General features: G+C 52.1%; 1 protein-coding gene across 1 annotated transcript; it reads left to right on the forward strand.

Annotated features, from left to right (window-relative positions):
- The first annotated feature begins 2,467 nt into the window (after window positions 1-2,467).
- THEMIS2 (thymocyte selection associated family member 2) lies at window positions 2,468-17,635 on the forward strand. The gene is made up of 6 exons (XM_040229771.1): window positions 2,468-2,578; window positions 5,018-5,158; window positions 8,471-8,881; window positions 10,780-11,852; window positions 15,187-15,345; window positions 15,772-17,635. Exons 1-6 carry the CDS (start codon window positions 2,485-2,487, stop codon window positions 15,820-15,822), a joined length of 1,929 nt encoding a protein of 642 aa, XP_040085705.1. The 5' UTR covers window positions 2,468-2,484; the 3' UTR covers window positions 15,823-17,635.
- Window positions 17,636-17,708: the final 73 nt, after the last annotated feature.

A 17,708-nucleotide genomic window follows, 5' to 3' on the forward strand; every position in this document is an offset into this window, starting at 1 on the left:
CTGATACTTTATCTTTCTTCTCAAACCCAAAAGGTGGGGCTGTGTCCCCCTTGTGAGACTCAGAACTGGACTAGGAGTTCTAATTGACCAGGGCAGGGGATATTGGGGGGGGTGGGGTGGTGTGGTGGAATAACGAGGGTGTGGGGGTGGGGGGAAGTAGCAGACTTCTCTTTCATCTTCATCCTCCTTCCCCTCTCCACAACAGAGTACATCACTGAAGCCTAGGCACATGGGGACCAGCTTTTATTTACTCAGAGCCTCCCAGGATGGAAGTTCATGACATTATACAGGAGGCAGTGATCAAGACCATCCCCAAGGAAAAGAAAGGCGAAAAGGCAAAATGGTAGTCTGACAAGGCCTTACAAATAGCTGAGAAAAGAAGAGAAGCTAAAGGCAAAGGAGAAAAGGAAAGATATACCCATTTGAATGCAGAGTTTCAAAGAATAGCAAGGAGAGATAAGAAAGCCTTCCTCAGTGATCAATGCAAAGAAATAGAGGAAAATAATAGGATGGGAAAAACTAGAGATCTCTTCAAGAAAATCAGAGATACCAAGGGAACATTTCATGCAAAGATGGGCTTGATAAAGGACAGAAATGGTATGGACCTAATCTATGGGGTTACACAGAGTCGGACACGACTGAAGTGACTTAGCAGCAGCAGCAGCAACAGAAGCAGAAGATATTAAGAAGTGGCAAGAATACACAGAAGAGCTATACAAAAAAGATCTTCATGACCCAGATAACCATGATGGTGTGATCACTCACCTAGAGCCAGACATCCTGGAATGTGAAGTCAAGTGGGCCTTAGAAAGCATCACTACGAACAAAGCTAGTGGAGGTGATGGAATTTCAGTTGAGCTATTTCAGATCCTGAAAGATGATGCTGTGAAAGTGCTGCACTCAATATGCCAGCAAATTTGGAAAAGTCAGCAGTGGCCACAGGACTGGAAAAGGTCAGTTTCCAATCCAATCCCAAAGAAAGGCAATGCCAAAGATTGTTCAAACTACTGAACAATTGTGCTCATCTCACACACTAGCAAAGTAATGCTCAAAATTCTCCAAGCCAGGCTTCAACAAAGCATGAACCGTGAACTTCCAGATATTCAAGCTGGATTTAGAAAAGGCAGAGGAACCAGAAATCAAATTGCCAACATCTGCTGGATCATCAAAAATGCAAGAGAGTTCCAGAAAAACATCTACTTCTGCTTTATTGACTATGCCAAAGCCTTTGTGTGGACCACAACAAAATCTGAAAAATTCTTAAAGAGATGGGAATACCAGACCACCTGACCTGAGAAATCTGTATGCAGGTCAAGAAGCAACAGTTAGAACTGGACATGGAACAAAAGACTGCTTCCAAACAGGGAAAGGAGTACATCAAGGCTGTGTATTGTCACCCTGCTTATTTAACTTATATGCAGGGTACATCATGAGAAATGCTGGGCTGGATGAAGCACAAGCTGGAATCAAGATTGCTGGGAGAAATATCAATAACCTCGGATATGCAGATGACCACCGGTATGGCAGAAAATGACGAGCCTCTTGAAAATGAAAGAGGAGAGTGAAAAAGTTGGCTTAAAACTCAACATACAGAAAACTAAGATCATGGCATCCAGTCCCATCACTCCATGGCAAATAGATGGGGAAACAGTGGATACATGAGAGACTTTATTTTGGGGGGGCTCCAAAATCACTGCAGATGGTGACTGAAGCCATGAAATTAAAAGACGCTCCTTGGAAGAAAAGCTATGACCAACCTAGACAACATATTAAAAAGCAGAGACATTACTTTACTGACAAGAGCCCCTCTAGTCAAAGCTATTGTTTTTCCAGTAGTCATGTATGGATGTCCGAGTTGGACTATAAAGAAAGCTGAGCACGGAATTGATGCTTTTGAACTGTGGCATTGGAGAAGAGTCTTGAGAGTCCCTTGGACTGCAAGGAGATCCAATCAGTGCATCCTAAAGCAAATCAGTCCTGAATATTCATTGGAAGCACTGATGTTGAAGCTGAAACTCCAATACTTTGGCCACCTGATGCGAAGAACTGACTCATTTGCAAAGACCTTGATGCTGGGAAAGATTGAAGGTTGAGGGGGAAGGGGACGACAGAGGATGAGATGGCTGGATGGCATCACGGACGCGATGGACATGAGTTTGAGTAAGCTCCGGGGGTTGGTGATGGACAGGGAAGCCTGGCGTGCTGCAGTCCATGGGATCGCAAAGAGACACGTGTGAGCGACTGAACTGAAACTGAACTCCCCGGTGTCAGGTCCTGGTCTTGACCTTCTACAATAGCGCCACGAGTGTGAGAGGTGGGTACTGCAACCCCCGTGTAGAGACCCGGGAACTAGGGCCGGCAGGGGAGGGTGGGCGTCCTGGAACGCCCCTGGGCGGGGCCTCCGGCTTACCCCACCCCGCTGGGCCGGCCCGGGCTGGACCGCGCGCCGGCAGCTCAGTCCGCGTCCAGCGAGCCGCAGGGGCCATGGAGCCGGTGTCGCTGCAGGACTTCGTGTGCGCCCTGGACCCCGCCTCCCTCCCGCGTGTGCTGCGGGTCTGCTCGGGGGTCTACTTCCAGGGTGAGTGAAGGGCCGAGACCCCTCCGACCCCACGGCCCCGCCGCGGACCAGCTCCGACCGGGACGTTGGAAACCTGGGGCCTGTTCGCCAACTTCTCCGGGCTACGGCTTTTGCCTCCGTGGAGTGGAGGCGGGGTGGGGGGTGGGGGGTCGCTGATTGCCTCGCAGGGTGGCGATGGGAAGTCACGGAGCTCAGATACTCAGGTGGGTGGAACCGAGCCAAGCTGGGCTGGAACCGTCGGGAGCCTTGCAGGAGGTCCGACCGTGCGGGGTCTCAGCACTCAGGCGCTGGCGACGCGGAGCTGTTGCTTGATGATTCTGAAGCGCCAGGTCAGCCGTCCCCTCCGTGTGCCCTCCGCTGCCCCACCTTGACACCTGTCTACGCGTCCTATTCTTCGGCCCCTCCAGTCCCGCCTTTGCCCCTCTGCTCGGCACTGGGCAGTACTTGATTCCACCAGCTCTTCGGTTCGCAGCGGAAATGACCCCTCCTCCGGGAAGCCCTCCTGGCTTCTTGCACTCCCGCACATTTGCCCACCTGGCCGCAGCCCGCCTGGTTCACAGGGGTGGCGCACAGCTGGGGTGTCCTCAATAGTCATTGCTCGAAAGATCTACAGGGGAAGAACTGACAGGCCGTGAAGGTGCAGAGAGAGGCTGAGCGGGGGCGGGGGCGGGCGGGAGGAACTGTGGGCGGCTGAGTCGGGAAGGAGGCGGCGGCGGAGAGAGGGAAGCGAGAATCTGGGTGGAGTAGGGGAGACTCCTTCCTTAGAGAGCAAACTCTGCCCGAGTTTGCTGACCCATCCTGTTTCCACCTGCTCCCTTGCTCCGCATAGGAAAGCGTTCTGAGGCTCCAAGTGGGGTCACAGATCAAGGGTGAGACACGTGGAGGGCCACCGGGGGCAGGACCCGCAGCCAGGCCCGCTTGGGACTCTGAGGGATCTGGGTTCAAATGTCGCTCTTGTCTCTGGGGGCTTCCTGCAGGCATCTGTGCTGTTTATTCTCCTCTGGACTCCCTCCCCACCCCCGACTGTGTCACAATATTTGTGTTTCCTCATTCTGCTTCCCCAGCCCCGCCCCGGGAGACGGGAAGTGGAGGAAGTAAGAGAAGAGCCTGACAAGGTGACAGCGTGGGGGTGGGGATGAGCTGGAGAAGGGCCGACGGTAATCTTGGTGGGACAGGTGGTTCTGGTCTCTTCGAGGTTCGAAGCCCCAGGTTGGAGGCAGACATCCGGGCCTGAGTCCTGGTAATGCCTTTGATTACCTGATCATCTTGGGCTGCCCATTCATCCTTGCCAAGTCTTGGCAAGTCCTTATATAGGAACAAGAAAGTCCTTCCCTCCAAGACAGTCATGGGTCTTGAGCACGGTGATACCCCTGTAGTACTGGGCACAGCAGCGGGCATCGAGTCCATCTCCAGCACCAAGGCTGTTCTGACCAGCCCCGAGGGTCTGGAGCCTGGACTGTGTGTTGGAGCCTGAGTGTATTTTCCTGGGGGCCCTGCCGGGGCTGCCCTCGGTGTGTGGTAGAGTCAGGTGGCCGCGAGCTTTGCCCACCTGCACTGGTCTGTCCTTCGTTCAGCAGGATGGCGGGGTGGGGGCCTAGGTACTGCCCGAGAGATCTTTATCGAGCACCTTCCATGTTCTGGATGCTGCTTTAAGCTCTTGAAACCAGGAAAAGTGGGGCTACTGTGCTTGAAAGTGGGGACCCAGAACCCTGCCTACAAGGCCCACCCTTTCAGTGGACCGCCATTCTCTCCTGTGCTTCCTTTAAAAATAAGTCATTTGAAGAAGAAAGTGCCAGGGTGGGTGTTTGGCTCTGTGTGATCTCAGAGCCTCTCTGGGCTTGACTTTGCAGCTGTCTAATAAGGGAATTGGGCTTCTCTAGTGGCTCAGATGGTAAAGAATCCACCTGCAGTGCAGGAGACCTGAGTTCGATCCCTGGGTGGGGAAGATCCCCTGGAGGAGGGCATGGCAACCCACTCCAGTTTTCTTGCCTGGAGAATCTCATGGACAGAGGAGCCGGGCAGGCTAACAGTCTATAGGGTCCCAAAGGGTTGGACACGACTGAAGCGACTTACCACACAATAAGGGAATTGGGATTTACTGGGTGGTTTATTCATTCATGACTTACACACCCTGTTCGAGGCTGGGCCTGTGCTGGGTAGGTTGGATCAGTCCTGCTGTATGAGTTAAGTTCCAGAGGCTGGGGGCTGTGACCACAGAGGGGTACAGTCAGTTCTAAATGCAGGCAAAGCGGCATCGATGCTGCCTGAGGACAGCTGAGCCCATGGGTGCTGGGCAGGGAAGACAGGGAAGGGCATTCCAGGTGGCGAGAACAGTGTGGGCAAAGGTGTGGTGAGTGGCGTCTTGGGGGAACAGAGCCCTGGCCCCCAGTGCCTGGCATTTGCTGAATGGGCGAAACCGAGCTTGCTGTGTCTCCGCAGGCTCCATCTACGAGATCTCTGGGAACGAGTGCTGCCTCTCCACAGGAGACTTGATCAAGGTCACGCATATTCGCCTCCAAAAGGTGGTCTGTGAGAACCCGGAGACAGGCCAGACGACCGAGCTCGCTCCCAATTTCCAGGGTAAGGCGGGCACCTCTGCCTCCCTGAGTGCCCCGGAACCCTCCAGGCACACTCTCAGACCCACTGGATCCCCCGCACAAACCCCCAGCCTTCTGGGTTGCCCCCCACGGCCCTCACATCCACCGCCACACAGCCCTGAGGCGTACATGACCCCTGAGCACTCTGACAGTGCCCCGAGCCGGCGTGGCTGTGTGCTCTCCTTGTCCATCTCTGATGACGTCTGCCTCTTGGCGAGGACTTTTCCTGTTTTGTGTCTTTGTCCATGTGCCTGTTTTCATCTTTGTTCCCACATTGACTCATCAAACATTTATTGACCCTTGCTGCGCACCAGGCCTTGTGCTAGGGGGTGGGGGCTGTGCACTCAGGATGAATTAGATACAGCCTCCTCCAGGGGAGCTTCCAGGATGGCAGGGAGGAGGACAGCAGAGGTAGGCACCCATTTAGAGAGGGCCCTGGGCGCGAGGGACCTGCCTCAGAGGTCTGTGCAGGCTTCCTGGGGGAGGTGACACCTGAGCTGGACCAAGGATCCCAGCTAGAGGGAATGGCATGTTCACATAGCATAGTCACTGCAGGAGGCGTGTAGCGTGGTGGACCACAGGCCCAGACGCTAAAATCAGCAGCCTGGATGGGAATTCCCAGGTCTGCCAGCTACTAGCCGTGGTCGTGGTGAGTTCCCATGGTCTTTCTGCCTCAGCTCTGTCTTCTGTAATGAGGCAATCAGGCTTGATGGCATCACCTACTCAATGGACATGAGTTTGAGCAAACTCCGGGAGATAGTGAAGGACAGGAAAGCCTGGCATGCTGCAGTCCACGGGAGCGGCACAGAGTCAGACACGACTGAGCGACTGAACAACAGCAAGGTTGATGTGAGCACTAAATGAGTTGCCACGTACGATGCGATGAGAACAGGGCTGGGCTCAGAGCAGGTGCCCTCTGAGGGCTTGTTCTCAGTATGCTTTCCTGATTTTAATCCCTGAAGTACAGTTTTGTGAGTGAATGTTTTTGTTTCTTAGGAGATGCACCAAATATTAGGAGTAATATTTAGATATAACGGGGCATCAGGTCTATAAGGGGCCTGGTGAGGGCGTGGGTTCCGGGTGAGGGGCAAGAGGTGGGGAGATGAGTGGAAGGCAGACCACTGGGGGGCGCTTGTGTGGGGCACCGATCCATTTCAGTCTTTATTTTGAAGGCATTAAGCAGCCAAAGAGGGTTTTAAAAAGGGAAGTGATATGTTTTGTTTTCTATTTTGAGGATTTTTTAAAAACCTGAAATAATTTCAGACTTGCAGAAGACTTTCTAGAATTCCTATATACTGTTGATCCAGATTCACCAATTATTAAGCATTTTTTGTTACATTTGTTTTCTCTCTCTGTATATTATATATACATATACATACATATGAACATATATTACTATTATATGTGTATATGTATAATCTTTTTATATATCTATCTGTGTTCAGTTCAGTTCAGTTCAGTCGCTCAGTCGTGTCCGACTCTTTGCGACCCCATGAATCGCAGGCCTCCCTGTCCATCACCAGCTCCTGGAGTTCACTCAGACTCACATCCATCGAGTCCGTGATGCCATCCAGCCATCTCATCCTCGGTCGTCCCCTTCTCCTCCTGCCCCCAATCCCTCCCAGCATCAGAGTGTTTTCCAATGAGTCAACTCTTCACATGAGGTGGTCAAAGTACTGGAGCTTCAGCTTTAGCATCATTCCTTCCAAAGAAATCCCAGGGTTGATCTCCTTCAGAATGGACTGGTTGGATCTCCTTGCAGTCCAAGGGACTCTCGAGAGTCTTCTCTAACACCACAGTTCAAAAGCATCAATTCTTCGGCGCTCAGCCTTCTTCACAGTCCAACTCTCACATCCATACATGACCACAGGAAAAACCATAGACTTGACTAGACAGACCTTTGTTGGCAAAGTAGTGTCTCTACTTTTCAATATGCTGTCTAGGTTGGTCATAACTTTTCTTCCAAGGAGTAAGCGTCTTTTAATTTCATGGCTGCAGTCACCATCTGCAGTGATTTTGGAGCCCCCAAAAATGAAGTCTGACACTGTTTCTCCATCTATTGCCCATGAAGTGATGGGACCGGATGCCATGATCTTCGTTTTCTGAATGTTGAGCTTTAAGCCAACTTTTTCGCTCTCCTCTTTCACTTACATCAAGAGGCTTTTGAGCTCCTCTTCGCTTTTTGCCATAAGGGTGGTGTCATCTGCATATCTGAGGTTATTGATATTTCTCCTGGCAATCTTGATTCCAGCTTGTGTTTCTTCCAGTCCAGCGTTTCTCATGAGGTACTCTGCATGTATATATATATTTTTTTTTTTCTGAACCATTTGAGAGTAAGTTACAGACATGATGCCCCATTACATCTAAATATATTTCCTAGAAAACAAAGGCATTCACTCACAAAGCTGTAGTTGAGTGATTAAATTCAGAAAATCTAGTATTGATACAATACTACTGTTTAACCCACAGTCTGTATTCAAATTTCACCAGCTGCCCTATAATAATATCCTTGATAGCCTGGTGTTTGCCTTGATTCAGAATCAAGCCCCAGATCACACATGACATTCAGTTTGGCCTCCTTTAGTCTCCTTCAGGCTGAAATAGTTCCTCCACCTGCCTTTGCCTTGATATCAATGTTTTTTGAACAGTCCAGATCAGTACTTTTGCAGAATGTCCTTCAAACCGAGTTTGTTTGGTGTTTCCTTGAATAGATTTGTGTGGAGGGTTTTGGGCAGGAAAACGCTAGAAGTGATATTACCTCCGGACATGGGGTATCTTAGGCCAGCCTGGTAGCAGAAGAATGGACAGGGTGGCGGGAGGAAGGGGAAAAGGGTGGTCAGAGGTCATTTGACCAGTAGCTCTTGGGTTTCTAGTTTGGGAGGGACAGTGGCGCTCGCCCGCCCAGGACAGGGTGATGGGAGCTGGCGTGTGGAAACAGCAGTGCTGAGGTGTCTGGGGGCAAAGATGGAAACCTTTAGAGGCAGGAGGGGCTGGGAGGCGGGACAATGTGGCAGTCAGTGTGTCTGTCCTGTTCCGTCCCTAGTGACAATCCCTCTGTGTCTGTGTTGGAAGGAACCGTCCCCAGCCCTGGCTCTCGCTGTCCATTCACACACGGTCCCTTGCTGCCTCTAGTCCCTCAGCCTTGCAGCCCAGATATGCCAACGCTGGCCCACCTTTGACCCCTGTCCTTGGGATTCTGCCTGGTTCTCTGCAGCCAGACCTGGGTGTGGGGTTCACGGCCCTAAGCTGAGCAAAAGCCTGCCCCACCCTGACATCCCCTGCTGTGCCCCCACAGGCCACTTCAGCCCCCTCACCGGCCGCCAGAGCTATGGAACCCTGGAGGAGCTGGTCTATGCTGCAACCCAGAGCTCCAAGTCACTGCCCATCCGCTTCATGTCGACCCACAGAATCGCCACCAAGGCCAGGGTGGTGCCTCAAGAGCAGCCCCTCAAGCTGGAGGCCGTGGAGATGCACCAGGGGGCCTGCTGTGCCCGCTGCGTGCTGGACTCGGGGGCCCAGCAGGTCTTTCTGCACCTGCCCTTGTCCCAGAAGGGGCCTTTCTGGAAACTGGAGCCCGGGCCCCCTCGGACCCTGCTCCAGGTGCTGCACGACCCCACCGTGAGGGACACCCTCCTCACCTGCTCCGCCTTCCCCTGGCGCTCCCTGATCTTGAAGCCCCAGTATGAGGTCGAAGCCATCATGCACTGTGAGTTCCCTGGCAGGAGGATGGGGGTGGGAGGCGGGAGGGACAGAGGGGTCCCAGGGGGGCTGCTTTGATGGATGATGCCCCCCTCCCTATGGATAAACCAGGGATTCTGGGTGGTTTACCTGGTATATACAGTGTAACGGAGTAAAGATTCCCCAGCAGTGGAAGTTGGGTGCAAAAGGAGATAGGAAAACAGGGTAACTTGAGTGAGATCCCATATAGTTTATAAAATTGGGCAAAAGTTGGGTTGTGCGCTTGTCCACTGCTAGGACAAAGAAAGAGTGTTACAAAGTGAAACCTTGAGCCTTTGCTCTGGAGAAATGTATTTTCCTGTTTCTGGGGAGGGCAGGATTGTTGGTGAAGGGCCTCCAGTCTGGGAAGGCACTGTCTGGCTGAGTCCCCTGGCTGTTTCATAGATCACTTCTTAGGCGGGCTGGTGGCTGCACACAAGAGGGTTGGTGAAGCAGAGGCAGAACCTGCCAGGTCTGGCTGGTCGGCGGCCACGCTGGAGCAAAGGCAGAAGAATGGGTGTATATGTCGATGTTCCCAGGGCACCCCCACCCCATTCTTCTACCTCCATTCAGGCTTGGCCTGCAACTGGGCAGACCTGTGCCTCATCAACCCTGCTTTGGATGCTACCAGAAGCTTCACTGAGGACTGTCTTAAGAGACAACCTTTTGTTTGTTTGTTTGTTTTAATAACGAGTTGGCTGCCCTGGAGAATAAGGCAGTTCAGGTAATCTAGAAAACATTCTAAAGGAAAGAAAAAAAAAATATATATAAAATGAGCCCATATCTGCCCATCTCCCAGCTTCAACCAATTATCAGCTCGTCTGGCACAGAGCAAAAATCCCAACCATGTAACCCGAGGGAAGTCACCACCACTCCTCGGAGTCTCAGTGTTCCCATCTGCAAAATGGGAACATTCCCTGTTCCGACTTCCATGTGGTATGACTCACACAACACAGTGGGTAGGCCAGTTTTCCTCATTCTCAGAGTTGATGCACTTGGCACTTTCAGCACCAGGGCAGGATGTTGTCCAAAGTCATGCAGTCAGTGTTTTTCTTGATTTGACTTTATCTATTCAAATCCAGGAAGGATTTGGAAGGACAGTTTATATTCAAAATTATCTTCAAATTATATACAATTTGAATATATAGTTTGTATATATTCAGTTATATACAATTATATTCAAAAATTCAATTAAAATTTTAAAAGTAAACTGACTGGATATTCAGTGATATTAAGGAATTACCAAATTATTATTTCAATGTGATCATTGCCTAGTTGTTATTAAAATTTTAATTATCCCTTCTTTTAGCAATACACACTGAAATGGTCACAGATGGCAAGATATGATTATTCTGATTCAAAGTAACCCAGTGGAGGGGGAATGGATAGAAGGGGGTATAAATGAAAGAAGATGAGCCACGGGTTTAAATGTTGAAGCTGGGTGATAGGTACATAAGGGTTCACAATACTATTCTACTTTTGTAAACATTTAACACTTTCTATAATAACTTTTTATTAATTTTTTAAAGAGTTTTTTTTAATGTAGACCATTTAAAAAGTCTTTATTGAATTGGTTACAATATTGCTTCTGCTTTATGTTTTGCTTTTTTCGGCCACTAGGCATGCATGTAGGGGTCTTAGTTCCCCAACCAGGGGTCAAACGCACACCCCCCTGTATTGGAAGGCGAAGTCTTAACCACTGGGCCACCAGGGAAGTCCCTATAATAACTTTTTCAAAAGAGGTAGAAGGAAAGGAGTGGGCGAGGAAGCTGGCACAATAGGAAAATGCTGGTAGGAAGGAAAAGACGGAGACAGGCAGGAGGTCAGCAGGCCCAGACCTCTGGGGGGAGGAGGGCGTGGGCCCGGGCTGACCTCTCCCCTCCACAGTGCGCAGGACCGTCGTCAAGATCCCCTCCACCCTGGAGGTCGACGTGGAGGACGTCACCGTCTCCTCGCAGCACATTCACTTCATACAACCGCTGCTGCTGAGCGAGGCTCTGGCCCGGGGAGGCCCCTTCCCCCTGGCCACAGAGATCCTGGAAGTTCCGCAGGGGTCCCCAAACTTCCTCAGCCCGTGGCTGAGCTCCTTACATAAGGGCCAGAGGCTCTGCCTCCATGGCGTGGCTTCGCCGCCCTGGCGGTTCCTGGCCTCGACCAGGGGCCGGAAGGTGCCCAGACACTTCATGATCTCCGGGGCCTACCGGGGCAAGCTGCGGCGGCGGCCGAGAGAGTTCCCCACCGCCTACGACCTCCTGGGTGCTCTCCAGCCGGGCCAGCCGCTCCGGGTCGTGACCACAAAGGACTGTGAGGGAGATGAGCTGGAGAACCTGGGGTTTGCGTCCCTGGCTGTGGGTGACAGGCTGGAGGTGCTGGGGTCTGGCCAGGCCCTTGGGCAACATGAGAGGGACCTAGATGTCTTGGTGTGTCAGCGGCTAGGTGAGCAGACTGGGGAGGAAGAGGCTTGGGAGGATGAAGAGGTGGAGGACCAAGAACAGATTCTGCTGCCCCTCTACTTCTCTGGCGGCTTTGTGGAGGAGCTGAGCGATGCCCGGCGCTACAGCCTGCAGGACCTGACTGCCCAGTTCTCACTGCCCTGTGAGGTCAAGGTGGTGGCCAAGGACCCCAGGCACCCCGCCGACCCTCTGCCCTCCTTCCCGGGCCTGCAGCTGGAAGAGAAGATCCTGGAACCCTTCTTGGTGGTCAGCCTGGACTCCAACCCCGAGATGTGCTTCGAGATCCCTCCTCGGTGGCTGGACCTGACTGTCGTGGAGGTCGAGGAGCTGCCAGGCCAGCCGTCTGGGGCCCTCCCCACGGCCACAGTGGAGGAGCTGACGGAGGCCTTCTACTATAGCTTGCGGAAGCTACCAGCCTTCGAGAGTCAAGCTCCCCCGCCCAGGCCTCCAAAGAGTAAGGGCCTCAGTGAGCAGAAGAAACAGATGCCCAAGGAGAAAGGCTTCAAGGTACCAAGAGAGCCCCAGCAGGCGGGGAGGGGCCCTCTGTTGGGATCATTCGAGTCCTGCTGTCCCCTCTTTGTCTGGCGTCGCGCTTCTCTTCCAGTCGTAGGGAACCTGCGGTTTATAAACATGCACACCTGCTACCTACTGTTCCATCCTGACATCAGTGTGATTATCTGTATTTTACGGTTGAGAAAATGAGGTCTCAGAGACTCTGAGATGCGCCCCAAGTTACACAGTTCAGGGGCCCTGAACCGGAGTATAGCATTGCGACTCCAAGTGCACGGGGCTCTTCCTGTCTCTGCTGGCCCTGCTGTCACTCCCCAGCTCATGCTGCAGCATTTTTCACCTGAACCATTAGAACAGCCTCTCAACCCCTCCCCACTGATATCGGAATGGCCTCCCACATCTGGTCGGTGAGGGGGCTCAGCCCCATCTTCTGAACCCTTCAGTGGCTCCCCGTTGCTGGGGGTGATGGAATCTCTTGACGTGGTATCCAGGGTCCTTTAGAGCTGACTTCAGCCTCGCCTTCCCAGGCCTGTTTTCCCTGTCAGCAGCCCACGCTCCAACTCCTGACGCTCCCTCAATATGCCAAGATACACACCTCAGCACTTCATGCAAGCCAGTCTTTTTGCCAGGAACGTTCTTCCTCCTTTCAGACTCCTGGGCAAGGCTCCGCTTAGATTTCTTCCAAGGCAGTGACAGTCCTTCCTTGACTGTATGCACACTGCATGCTGTATGTAGCCTGGAGGTTGGGGGGGCGTGTCGTTTTTTGTTTCTTTGGCTGCACTGGGTCTTCACTGCTGTGCGCACTCGCTCTAGTTGCAGCGAGCAGGGGCTACTCGAGTTGTGGTGTGTGGGTTTCTCTTGTTGCCAAGCATGGGCTCCAGGCTTAGCCATCTTTCAGTCTGTGGAATCTTCCCAGACCAGGGATTGAACCCATGTCCCCTGCGTTGGAGGCTGATTCTTAACCACTGGACCACCAGGGACGTCCAGTCATGAAGTTTTACTCAGTTGTATTTGGTCTCTTGGGCTAGAACAACAGTTCTGTGGGGCAGGCTCCGCCGACTGCAAGGCAGGCTGAGAAAGTGAGAAAAACTTTCTCCAGACAAAAACTCACTGCCAGTGAGTCTGAACGGAACCAGACTGAATCACAAGGGGGAAAGAACCGCAGAGTCAGAAACACTAAGTTCACATCCCAGCTTCCTCACTCTGCGGCCTGTACCCCTGCTCTGGGCACGTTTCCTCACCAGTGAGCCTGAGAGAACGCTGCTAATTCTCAGTGCGGTTTTGTTAGCCTCAGTTGGTAAAGAATCCGCCTGCAATGCAGAAGACCCTGGTTTGATTCCGGGGTCGGGAAGATCCACTGGAGAAGGGATAGGCTACCCGCTCCGGTATTCTTGGGTTTCCCTGTGGCTCAGCTGGTAAAGAATCCACCTGCAATGCAGAGATCCGGGTTCGATTCCCTAGTTTGGGAAGATCCCCTGGAGAAGGGAAAGGCTACCCACTCCAGTATTCTGGCTTGGAGAATTCCATGGACTGTATAGTCCATGGGGTCACAGACAGTCAGACACCACTGAGCCACTTTCACTTTCACTCGTTGGGCGCTTACTCTGGGGCAGGCACCTTGTATGCAGCCCCACCCAGCCCTCATGACCTGCCTGAGGTGGGCACTGGCAGTTCTTTTTACGGTTGAGAAAACAAGAGGCACAGAGAGGTGAAGGAGTTTACCTGAGATCACACGGTTAGAGCTTCCCCAGTGACTCAGCAGGTAAGGAACCCACTGGCCATGCAGGAGACATAGGAGACTCTGGTTTGGGGAGATTGGGGAGATCCCCTGGAGGAGGGCATGGCAACCCACTTCAGTATTCTTGCCTGAAAAATCCCATGGACAGAGGAGCCTGGAGGGCTACAGCCAAAAGGGTCACGAAGGGTTGGACATGACTGAGCGACTAAGCACACACACGCGCACACACACACAGCTGGCAAGTGGCAGGCTGGGGGCTGAAACTGGGTCTGACTACATGGCCTGAGCACCTACCTGCCATGCTTTGCTGAGAACGGGTGTTGGGGCACAGGGGAGAATGAGTTGTATAAAAAGCACTTTGTAAACTGTTAACAAGCCTTTTATTTTGGGATGTGGAGAGACTTGTATTTGTACTATGGGGGAGGTAGTGGGATGGTGGTGGAAGTTAAAAAACAACCCCAAGCCATCTCAGCCCTAGAAGGGACTCATACCTGTGGGGCAGTGGGTAGGGTAGCTGTTTTCTGCCAAGAATCAAGGATAGACTAGGACATCTGAAACACAGGTCTGTGACAGTGCTGGAAAGAATGCGGTCCAGAGCTGGGACCTCCACCCCAGCCTTGGTTTCTTTGGGCCCGTTTCCTGCTTGTTGTCCTGGAACCAGCAACTTTCCTTCCCTGGGCACGAGTGTTCTCTGCTGCTCACCAGGGAGCTGTACTGTTTGCTCTTGAAAGCATGGTGGAAAAAGCAGTGGCTTTATTTTTGTTCTGCTTATTTTTGGCTGCGCTGGGTCTTCACTGCCGGGCGTGGGCTTTCTCTAGCTGCGGTGTGCTTGCTCCTCATTGCAGCTGCAGTGGCATCTCTTGTTGCGGCACGTGGGCTCTAGAGCAGACTCAGTAGTTGTGGCACACAAGCATAGTTGCCCTGTGGCATGTGGGATCCTCCCAGGCCAGGGATCGAACCCGTGTCCCCTGCACTAGCAGGCAGATTATTAACCACTGGACCGCCAGGGATGTCTCAAGCAGCAGCTTTTTAGAGGTCACAGACCTGTTCTGGGTCCCAAGCTTGACCTGTCCAGCGATCCCGTGTGAGGCGTGGTGCGGCACACTTTCACTGAGCCTGGTTCCTTACCTACAAACTGGGGACTCAAACAGCTCCTCAGAGAGTGAAATGGGCTGACATGCATACAGTGTTTGGCACATGGTATGTTTGGCACATGGGAGGAAGGGTTCAGTAAAAGTCCTCTTCCTCCTGGGACGTCTCAGCCCTGCACTCTTGTTCTGAGGCTTCGTGACTACGTTTTGTTCCTTCAGCGACAGATCTGAAGGACAGTGACCGAATCCCCATGGAAAAACGCAGGGACATTTTCCCGTCTGGCCCCCAATCCCATTATCCCTAATCCTGACCCCCCTTTCCCCTGCCAAAGAACATTTCAAATCCTTGTAGCAAAAACTCTTGGTGTTCTGAGATGTGCTACCCTGAGAGGGAAGTTCAGAGGGGAGCAGAGGAAGTGATATTTGGAGGAAATTGCGTTTCGTGGACTCTGCCACCCCATGTCTTGAGACCCTGCTGACTTCTGCTTTTTCTCCCACGTAGTCCTCTCAAGTCTCAGAATTGCAGGAACCACCTCTGCTGCCTAAACTCAGGACGAAGTCCTTGCCGAAGGTCACCCAGGACAGCTCTGATTTATACAGTGAGGTTCCTGGCCGCAAGAAGGGCCGCAGGACCGCTATGCCCATCACTGAAGATTCGGGTGAGTTCCCTCAGCCCCTAGTCATCCAATCCTTGCTTCTCCCCCACCCCCCACACCATTCTGCAGCTGCTTTGCCTGATGGCACCAGCCATACCCTCAGCAGGGCCCTGCCTGTGGGCAGACCCTTCTGCAGTCCTAGTTGGATGCACAGGCCTGTATGGGGTGAGCTTAGGCTGAAGGATCCTTACTGTCTTTCTCCTAGGGGCTCCAGGGCCCTGGCAAGCAAAATGACTTCACCCCCCAACTACCCTCCCCGAGGCACACGGCAAGGTTGGCAAAGTGTGCAAACACAACCAATTGTGGCTTCTGGGCTAGCAAGGACCTTAGAGCATCCAGACCAAACCGTCCCCTGTCTAGGGGGTGGAAGTGCCCTAAAGAGGGGAAGCAACCTGAGGTGGAAGAGCCTTACTGACTGGGATTCTTTTGCAGATGAACACGATTACGAAGAAATACTTGAGCGGTTTTCGAAAACCCTCTAGGCACTGGAGGAAGCTTACGTCCTAACTGCTGCTTCTCAGGGAATCTGAGATACCAGCTGACAGTTACAGACTTTTAGAGGACCTTGGACAAGACCTCTCAGAAATCAGACTGTGGACAAGGAATGGCCATCTGGGGACTGACTGGAAACCTGCACCAGCTCCCCTCAGTTCCAGGTTCTTGCCGCCCAGAGCTGGCTTCTCTGGGCCCAGCATCTTGCATTCGGCTCTCTCAGCCTCAGAGCTTTGATATCAAGTAGCTGACTGGGTTCTACTCAATCCTGCATCCGCGATACCAGCCGCCCCACTAGTTAGTGCAGGAAGGAATCCAAGAGACTGCCCACCTTGATGCTGGCAGCAGTGCCTCCTGCCTCTGGGGACTCAATCCTGACCACATGCTGCAGTGGGAGTTTTTTAAAACATGTACCACCCTGATCCACTCTCGTCTCCCCCTCCCCATCCCCAGCTCTGAGCCTCTGAGGGACCAGGACTGTCTTCCTCATCTCTACAGCACCCAGCACACGAACAGCTAGAGGTGACTATCCAATATTATTTTATAAAACCAGAGAATAAAAATTACATCTGAGCTTCCAGAAGAATGATAATCATGATCGCTTATTAAGTTGCATCTGTGTGCCAGACTGTTTATAAGCCCTATCTAAATTCTCAACTCTCTGAGGTAGACAATGGCAGGATTGTCAGCAGAGGACAGGATAGACAAATAGATGGTAGGAGTCTCCAGCTGAGGTGGGAGCTGAATAGAAGGTCCAGTTTCCACTCCTGGATTCTAGGTATTACACCTGAGTGTCCTTCCTTTGCCTGCTACCATCCCTCTGGTGCTCTGGACCCATGCCACACCCCAGCATGGAGCTCTCCAGGTGGCCACTGCATGGGGACTATTGCTGCTGGGCCAGTCTCCATCCAGTACCTGGCATTCATCCTTGTCTTCACGCCAGTTCCCATGCCCTCCTCCGCAGACACAGTCTCTACTACACAGTGGATCCTGAGGAAGAGAGCACTCTGGGAAAAGCAGTAAGCAAAAAAAGTTCCTCCTGGGTACAGAACCCCTAGGGGTCAGGACCACATGCAAAATGGCAACAGTTTTCACTTTCATGTCTGCATTGGATTTTGGCACCAAACTGAGTAAGGTCACAAAAGGGAAGCAGAGATGACCACCAGTTTCCACAAAAGGGGATTTCTGAGTGGCCAAATGCTACCACGAGGAGAAAGGCAGTGATTTCCCAGTAGGGAAAGCTGGGCTTACAAGGAAAACATGCTTGAAAACCACACTGAATGTCTTACCAGAGCAACGGGGGCAGGCAGGGAACGGACCAAAGGCAGACACCACCCTCAGGGTGCTTGTGTCTTCTTCCCTCCATGATAAACCACGGGGCGGGGGGAGGGTATTATAATGAGATTAGAGTCCCCCCCATCCCCCAGCTGATCTCCAAAGTGAGCGCACATGATGACTGACTGGGAAACAGAATTACAGCTGACCCTGGAACAAGGGGGTTAGCGCGCTCACCGCCCCCAGTCAAAAAATCCTCAGATAACTTTACAGCTGGCCCTCTGTACATGCAGATTCAACCAACTGTGGATTGTGTAGTATGTACTTATTGAAAAAAATCTGAGTATAAGTGGACCCGCCCAGTTCAAACTGTGATGTTCTGTATTAGTAACCCTTCATATTTATTTTTAATATCCTTTTCATTTTAAATTTTTGAATGTTTTATAATATACGTAACAAACTAACATAGTAACAGATATAAATAACTGTTAAATAAAGGACTGTAACTTGGAGGTGCATGCTCAAAAATGTATCACGAGTTTTTAATTTCTCAACATTTCCCACCTGTACACCTAGAAAGACCTTCCTGAGAGGAGGCTGG

The sequence above is a fragment of the Oryx dammah genome, unplaced genomic scaffold, assembly GCF_014754425.2.
Source record: "Oryx dammah isolate SB20612 unplaced genomic scaffold, SCBI_Odam_1.1 HiC_scaffold_27, whole genome shotgun sequence".
NCBI classification, from domain to species: Eukaryota; Metazoa; Chordata; class Mammalia; order Artiodactyla; family Bovidae; genus Oryx; species Oryx dammah.